This window comes from Drosophila mauritiana, chromosome 2L, assembly GCF_004382145.1.
Source record: "Drosophila mauritiana strain mau12 chromosome 2L, ASM438214v1, whole genome shotgun sequence".
Taxonomy (NCBI): domain Eukaryota; kingdom Metazoa; phylum Arthropoda; class Insecta; order Diptera; family Drosophilidae; genus Drosophila; species Drosophila mauritiana.
The window spans coordinates 7903874-7913013 of record NC_046667.1 but is presented as its reverse complement, the minus strand read 5'-3'; the positions used below and the strand labels follow the sequence as shown (position 1 = coordinate 7913013).

The window sequence follows — 9140 nt, the reverse complement described above, 5'->3', positions numbered from 1 at the left end:
GATTTTTGGAACGTTAGGAGCTTACTTTCTTTGTTCCTAATTTATTATGAAATTAAAATCATTGTGATTTATATTTTTACATCAGCAGATTGAACTCGCAGTGCGACCGTTAAATTCTCAGCGTCCTGGCCACACCTGAAGTCTGGTATTGCGCCACGCTCTGCAAACGGTCACACTGCATCAGTCATCAAAGCGGGTGTGGATCGCTGTTGGTTTTGTGTTGTTTCATTTTTTCGAATCTTTGAGTTCCCGAGTTAGTTTTATTTACCTTTCTGTTGATTAATAAAATGTGCGTGGCCTGCTGAGCAGCCAGATTAGATCGATTTCAGTACCGAGGTGAGTAGAAATGGATTTTCGGAGCTCTTCCACTTGGCGACCCGCCCAAAAATCGTGTGTTTGGCCGTCTCCAAAATGCCTAAGCCAGTGTTATTGTGTTGTTGCTGTTGTTGTTGGCACATGGGCGTTGACCGAAAACCGAAGAAGTGCCTCAAATATTAGTTACTACTTTTCACTATGTGCTCGTTGTTAATCGTTTAAATGGAATTAGTAATTGTAGAGGATGTTTTTCGTTGTGAGCACTTTGCCACTAAAAGGAAATGTGAAGCTGGCGTTTTGGCCACCTGCTGGCCAATTGGATTGCGGCGTCTTCTTTCGTTTTTCTGCCTTCAAGCTCTCGAATTTCGCCAACAGTTGCTCCTTTGGCCGCCCAAAATGTCCTGCCTGCTGTTTCAATTGCACTTTTGCCCTCTCAACTCATTTCGAATGGGTCTTCTCGGCTAATTAATGCCCACTTTACTTGTGTGTTACGCTTGTGCTGGTGCGCCCTCTTGCACTGAAAAAAATGATGGCAAATATAATTGTTATATATAAAGGTTATTCCGAAATGTCATTTTTAAACAAAAGCAAACTCATTGAAAAGATTTTTTTTAAATAACATATTTTAATATTTTTTATATAATGAAAATTATTTATATATCCAAATTTAATATTAAAAAACCCCTAGCAAGATCTTATTTATTTCAAAAGGTGACAAATGTGTTTTCACATCTGGTAAACCGTTTTCTCTCTGTGTAGCTGTGCGCAAAGGGTGGATTACAAGTCGCGTTGTTGAAATTATTACGAGTTCGGTATTTGTTTTCACCGCCGAGAGTAGAGACCCCTATAGGCCAGTAACTTCTGCTGCTTCAGTGCACAGAGTATCTCGCCCAGGCCCATATAGACAACCATATCTATGGTCAGGTAGCCGGTCGTTTCATTTGCGTGTTTCGCTCAGTTCCAGTGAGCTACCTATACCTTCATTGGCTCGCCAGTGAATGCATTTCAAATGCAGCCAACACACACACGCACTCCCTCCATCCTTCAGTTTCATTTCACCTCACTTGTCTAGAAGTCGGTGCCAGTGCCACATTGTTCTCCTGGCGTGGACCCTTTTTGTATGGTTGCCATTAAGCGTTGACTTCTTACCCTGCCACATGGGGTTAATACCTGAGTAGGGAGGATTTCGAGGTCCTTGCTCGAATGATGTATTCCCTGTGTGCCGGCTGATTGTGTGCTGATAAGCTGGAATACTTAAATATGCGCATTATTTAATGTAGCAAACATTCCTCCACCGGCAATTTGCAAAAAAAACATAAAAGAAATAATTTTTAAAAATGGGTTTTATAAGAACTACTAAAAACGGTTTTCATTGAGGGTCAAATGTCAATTACAATTTGTCATACTTTTCATATTTTGTGATACTTTGTAATTAGAATCCACAATTAAAAGTTCACAACAATAATGATATGAAAAATTGTCTATAGTATAGTATTTCTATATTCACAATTCTCCCTTGAAGATCAAAGTGGTTTGTGAAGCTGAGATTTCATCAATCAACCATAAATAACGAAGGCATTAAAAACCCATTCAGAAGAAGATTCGAACGCCCCAAATCCCAGCGTGGCATACATCTTGCTGTCTAATTGCGCCGCCCACTTGAATGACATTTTACTTAATGTTTGACATAGTTTCCATAGTGCCGCTTGCCCCTTAAAAAGATCTCCCTGAAGATACGTTCATTGCTCCTGCCGGATCGCGTCTAAAGTCTATTAATACCGATGTCGGCGCCCTCATTAACGACTTGTTCGCAGCACGCGGAAATCAACCGACAAACAACAATCCTCGAACATGAGATGCGGTCCATGACTTAGGGATTAGGGTGTTTTGGAAATGCGAAAAGTTTTAAAAAAAAATCTTAAATACTTAACTACAGGCTATATTTAAAACAACATATTGGAAGGAGGTTATACAAAGCTTACTATTTTTATGGAAATGTCGAAAATTGGTTTTTTGGATTTGAAAAATCTTGATACACCCTATTCAACAGGCATTAAAGAACAGGCCGATCACCCAAATCAGAGCCCTCTATTTATAGTATTCGGGAGATGCAGTTATACTGAGCGATTCTAATTCATTCACTTCTGACTTCTCCTCAGCAATGATGTGGCACTTGCTGCGCGCCCTGCTCGTGGTAGCCGTCGTCTTGGATGCACTGCAACCGGCGGTCGGACAAAGCGACACCTACTACAACCCCAACCAGAACCAGCAGAATCCCCAGCAGCCGCTACTGCCCAACCAGCAGTGGGGTAACAATCCACAGACGAATCAGTATAACAACAACCTGAACTTTGGACAAACAAATCCCAGCGATCGCCCGCCGTACAGGACAGATTCGGGAAGCTACAACGATCTTGCTGGGCAAGATGACTATAATAAACGATTGGGAGGAGGAGGAGGCTATCAGGACAACGAGGAGCCGAGTCTGACTCGTGGAAAGTCGTCCTATAACATCAAGGCCACCTTCCTGGAATCTCTGCATTCAAGGGAGCCCACTTACTTCATTGTGGCCTCTCGAATGGTCAGACCTGGTCTAATCTACCAGGTGTCCGTGTCCATTCTCCAAGCCCAGTACCCGATAACCGTTCATGCCAGCATCGCGTGCGATGGTGTCCAAATTAGCGGTGACTCTAAGGATGTCAAGGAGGGCATACCGGAGACGTTGCTCATGAGAATCCCACCAACTAGTGTGACCGGAAGCTATAAGCTTCGAGTGGAAGGTTTCTACCAGAATGTTTTCGGTGGCCTCGCCTTCCTGAACGAAACAAGACTAGACTTCTCCCAGCGCTCCATGACGATATTTGTGCAGACCGATAAGCCTCTTTATATGCAAGGGGAAACTGTGCGATTCAGGACCATTCCGATCACCACCGAACTGAAGGGATTTGACAATCCCGTCGATGTGTACATGCTGGATCCAAACAGGCATATTCTTAAACGTTGGCTGTCGCGGTAAGTGAAAGTTGTATATTCCAACAATTTTCATATAACATCCAGTCTATTAAAAAATGTAAATAAACACCTATTTCTGTTTAACTTTCAGTCAATCAAACTTGGGTTCCGTTTCGCTGGAGTACAAACTGTCGGATCAGCCCACTTTTGGAGAATGGACCATCCGTGTAATTGCTCAGGGACAGCAAGAGGAGAGTCACTTCACCGTGGAGGAATACTATCAGACCCGATTCGAAGTGAATGTTACCATGCCTGCCTACTTCTTCACCACGGATCCGTTTATCTACGGAAGGGTGATGGCTAACTTCACCAGTGGCCTACCAGTTAGAGGCAATCTCACAATCAAGGCTACGATCCGGCCAATTGGATACTTCAGCAACCAAGTTCTAAATGAAAAGTATCGCCTGGGTCGATCACCTTTGGAGCAAACTAACATATACAATGAGCGATGGCGGTACAATAATCCAAACCAGAATCCGCAAGTGCAGTATAATGTGCCTGGACAACTGTCTCAGGATGGAGCAGATCTTTCACAGGATATTTTGTACAGGAATCAATATGTGGTCGAGCGACACTATCAGTTCGACGAGGAGTGGCCATTCTGGGTTAAGAAACCCGAGTATCAGGACAGCAGCTACGAGGCGTGGAGCGGAACTTATCGAAAGACCCTGCCCTACCTGCGCTACTTCAATGGAACCTTTGACTTCAAGTGGCCATTGAGGGAGCTAGAGCTCCTGGTGCCCAATCTGGCCAACTCGGAGGTGTTGATCACGGCTACTGTTGGTGAGAAGTTCTACGATGAGATCATCAGTGGTTATTCCGTGGCCAGGGTGTACAATTCCAGTCTGAAGGTGGTATTCCTTGGCGATTCGCCGCAGGTCTTCAAGCCCGCCATGCCATTTACCACATATCTAGCTGTTGAGTACCATGATGGTTCGCCAATCGATCCAAACCTATTGCGCCAGGGTTTAATGGAAGTCTCTGGTTTCGTGGAGAGCCGCAATGGTGGCAGGAGGGACTGGCCCGCCCAGAGATTGCCCATGTCGCAGCAGAGCGATGGCATTTGGGAGGTGAAGATTGACATTAGGAATGACCTGAACCTGGACGACCGCCCACAAGCAAGAGATTTCTTAAACGGCATTCAGAACATGCGCTTGCAGGCGAACTTTGTGGATCCGCGTGGTGAACGCATTCAAACGGAGCTCCTTTTGGTGTCTCACTATTCGCCCAGAAATCAGCACATCAAGGTCACCACCAGCACAGAGAAACCAGTGGTTGGAGAGTATATCATCTTCCACATCCGTACGAACTTCTACCTCGAAGAATTCAACTATCTCATTATGTCAAAGGGTGTTATCCTGGTGAATGACCGCGAAACCATCACAGAGGGCATCAAAACCATTGCTGTAGTTCTGAGTTCCGAAATGGCACCTGTGGCTACGATTGTAGTGTGGAAGATTAACCAGCAGGGACAGGTTGTGGCCGATTCCCTCACTTTCCCAGTTAATGGCATCTCCCGAAATAACTTTACCGTATATATCAACAATCGCAAAGCGAGAACCGGAGAAAAAGTGGAGGTGGCCATCTTTGGAGAGCCTGGCTCGTATGTTGGTCTCTCTGGCATCGACAGTGCCTTCTACACAATGCAGGCAGGCAACGAGCTCACTTACGCCAAGATCATCACTAAGATGTCCAACTTCGACGAGCAGACTAATGGAACGTATAAGCACATTTGGTACTCTCACGAAGGCAATCCCGATGAGCTGGTGTACTTCCCCGCCTCGTCCTTTGGCGTCGATGCAAATCGCACTTTTGAGTACAGTGGACTGATCGTATTTACGGATGGTTATGTACCCAGAAGACAGGACACCTGCAATCGTACATTGGGTTTCGGAGAGTGTTTAAGTGGACGTTGCTATCGCTTGGAGAAGCAGTGCGATGGTTTGTTTGATTGTGATGATGGAACAGATGAGATCAATTGCCATGTGCGTAATGACACAGAGCTGTTGAACTACAGAAAGTACCGATTCAATCGCGTGCTCCGGCATTACGAGAATGTGTGGCTCTGGAAGGATGTGAACATTGGACCACATGGTCGATACATCTTTAATGTGGAGGTTCCTGATCGTCCCGCCTACTGGATGGTCAGTGCGTTCAGTGTGAGTCCATCCAAAGGCTTTGGAATGATGAACAAGGCCTTGGAGTACGTTGGTGTCCAACCATTCTTCATAAACGTGGAAATGCCGGAGGCTTGCCGACAAGGCGAGCAGGTGGGCATCCGTGTCACTGTTTTCAACTACATGATAACCCCCATTGAGGCCATTGTCGTGCTGCACGACAGTCCGGACTACAAGTTTGTGCACGTGGAGGAGGATGGCATCGTCAGATCGTATAACCCCAGAACCAGCTTTGGTGAACATCAATTCTTCATCTACTTGGAGGCCCAAGGCACGACGGTGGTTTACGTGCCCGTTGTGCCTCAGCGTCTGGGCAATGTGGATGTGACCCTACACGTGGCTACTTTGCTTGGAACAGATACCATAACGCGAACACTGCATGTAGAATCGGATGGTCTGCCACAGTATCGTCATCAATCCGTGCTACTGGATCTCTCTAACCGTGCCTACGTCCTAGAATACATGCATGTTAATGTAACCCAAACGCCAGAAATCCCATACCAAGTGGATCGTTACTTTGTGTACGGCTCAAACAAGGCTAGGATATCCGTAGTGGGTGATGTGGTGGGTCCCATTTTCCCTACCATGCCCGTAAATGCTAGCTCCCTGCTTTACTTGCCCATGGAGTCGGGCGAACAGAATGCTTTCAGTTTCGCCGCCAATCTCTACACGATTATGTACATGCGCTTAATTAATCAGCGCAACAAAACGCTGGAGAAGAATGCCTTCTACCACATGAACATTGGCTATCAGCGGCAGTTGAGTTTTATGCGGCCCGATGGCAGCTTCTCACTGTTCCGTTCCGATTGGAACAACTCCGATTCGTCCGTCTGGTTGACCAGCTACTGCCTAAGGGTGTTCCAAGAGGCCAGCTTCTACGAATGGGAGAACTTCATCTGGATCGATGCCACAATCATTGAAAAGAACATGAGATGGCTTCTGCAACACCAGACGCCACAGGGATCCTTCTTCGAGGTCACATGGCTGCCGGATAGGAAGATGAATCGCACCAACTTTGACAAGAACATCACGCTAACGTCCCATGTACTCATAACCTTGGCCACCGTAAAGGATATCTCTGGCACTCTGGGCTCTCGAGTGGCTTTGGCCACGCAGCGTGCCTTGGCGTATATAGAACGAAATATGGACTTCTTGAGACACCAGGCGCAACCTTTTGATGTGGCCATTACAGCGTACGCCCTGCAGCTCTGTAACTCTCCGATTGCCGAGGAAGTATTTGCCATCCTGCGACGTCAGGCCAGGACTATAGGCGATTTTATGTACTGGGGTAACCAGGAAATACCGCAACCTCCGCGCAAGCTGGAGAATCAAAAGTGGTTCTCGCTGCCCCGTCTGCCATACGAATATGATTCGCTGAATATAGAGACAACCGCCTACGCGCTATTGGTTTATGTGGCGCGCCGTGAGTTCTTCGTGGATCCCATTGTGCGGTGGCTGAATTCGCAGCGCTTAAACGACGGCGGATGGGCATCCACCCAGGATACCAGTGCTGCACTCAAGGCTCTTGTGGAGTACACAGTGCGATCTAGGCTGCGCGAGGTTTCCTCGTTGACCGTGGAGATCGAGGCCTCTTCGCAGGGCGGCAAAACACAAACGCTTTACATTGATGACACGAATCTGGCGAAATTGCAGAGTATCGAGGTAAGAGGCATTACCAAAACTATTTCTAATAGATTATTAACAAACTTATATTATCTTTCTCAGATTCCAGATGCCTGGGGCACCATCAAGGTTCAGGCCAAGGGTGCTGGCTATGCCATCCTTCAGATGCACGTGCAGTACAATGTGGACATTGAGAAGTTCCAGACCAAGCCGCCAGTGCCAGCCTTTGGACTGCACACCAAGGCAATCTTCCACGGCAGGAATCAGTCGCATATCTCCTATGTGGCTTGTCAAAAGTAAGTTTCTATTGGCATTAAATGTGTAAGACCATTGTAATAAGTTTTAAAATTTCTTAGTTGGATAAACCAAAACGAGTCGGAGCGCTCAGGCATGGCGGTCTTGGATGTGGCCATACCGACTGGCTATTGGATACAGCAGCAAAAACTGGACACTTATGTGCTCAGCAACCGTGTGAGGAATTTGAGAAGGGCTCGTTATCTAGAACGCAAGATTGTCTTTTACTTCGATTATGTAAGATACAATTGCAATTGTATTATTATCCAGTATTTTCAATGTTGAATTTCGTTAATTTTGAACAGCTTGATCATGAGGACATCTGTGTAAACTTCACCATTGAGCGTTGGTATCCAGTGGCCAATATGTCGCGTTATCTGCCGGTGCGCATTTACGACTACTATGCACCTGGTAAGTAACATCTATAAACCACCATTGTCAATCATCTAATCCAAATAAATGTTAAATACATCCTACTTTCTTTTATGCTTACAGAACGATTCAACGAATCGATATTCGATGCCCTGCCCACATATCTGCTGAATATTTGCGAGGTGTGCGGCAGCTCTCAGTGTCCGTACTGCTCCATCTACAACATGGGCTGGCGCGCCTCCATGTCCGTGTCCCTGCTCTTCTTCAGCGTATTCATATACCTACTGCGAAGTCGCACGCACCTGGTCCTAAACATGATGCAACTGCTCACATAGAAAGGAAACGAATGCTATTCACAAAGTCACCCTCGAAACACCTTGCTAAGATTCGTAGTGTTTTTGTTCATTTATTGAATGTGTTTACTTTGTAGTTTTTTGTTTTGAGTTTTAGTTTTTTGTTTGCCAACGAAATTGCATTCCGTCCAAAAATGCTGGTCAACATTTTGGTTTTATTTTTAGTTCTTTTCAGTTGTACTCCACTGACCCGCTGTAGAATCGAATGTACAAAACAGCAGTTAAACGTAAATTAGATTTTATTTTTATTGCTGAACAAAGAATCTTCTGCCACACGTAGCAGACCACATGTAGCCACCTAGCCACCTAATGTATCTTGTAAGTCGTAACGAACCGTACTATGCCTTATCATAGAGCGGGCTCCAAGTGCGGAATGAAAATATCAATCAATGTGTCTTTCACAAAATGCCTTTAATAGATTTTAGAAATCATTAGCAAATGTATCTTGACAAAAGTTTGCATGCATATCGAATGGAAATTTATCTAATTTGTATTATCTAACTCTTGAATACTTTTTTAAACGAAATGAAGAGAAACTCGTTGAAGAAACCGTCCAATTAATTTATGCAAATAATGAATCTGCATAGTTTGTAAGTTTGATACGTATATATACGCCTTCATATGAACCACAATTAGTTTATAAATTCCCAACACAAATCTCACATAGCCATGTACATGAAGCTAACTAAGCAAGGAACAAGGAAATTTTTGTACACAACTTAAGATTGTCGCTCCTTTCCGTACCAGAAGAATCGAATCGAATCTCTATGAAGTGTCTTGTGTTTTCTTTTGTAATAAACGAAACCTGAAAATAAATAAAAATAATGTTTATCCAAATGTGTTTTCCTTTCTTGGAATGTTGGGTCCACTTTAGAATTAGTGCATTTGAATGCATTTTAGGCCAAAATCTAAGAATGGGTCCAAAAATGTATAAATATTCCAAAGATTTACAAATTTCTTATTAATCCAAAGAATAGAATCAAACGGATTATAA

At 44.6% G+C, this 9140-nt stretch overlaps 1 protein-coding gene across 1 annotated transcript; it reads left to right on the top strand.

Annotated features, from left to right (window-relative positions):
* The first annotated feature begins 169 nt into the window (after positions 1-169).
* Positions 170-8977, top strand: LOC117150617 (CD109 antigen). The gene is made up of 7 exons (XM_033317590.1): positions 170-336; positions 2475-3327; positions 3419-7166; positions 7230-7423; positions 7484-7658; positions 7727-7832; positions 7917-8977. Exons 2-7 carry the CDS (start codon positions 2477-2479, stop codon positions 8126-8128), a joined length of 5286 nt encoding a protein of 1761 aa, XP_033173481.1. The 5' UTR covers positions 170-336; positions 2475-2476; the 3' UTR covers positions 8129-8977.
* The last annotated feature ends 163 nt before the right edge of the window (positions 8978-9140 follow it).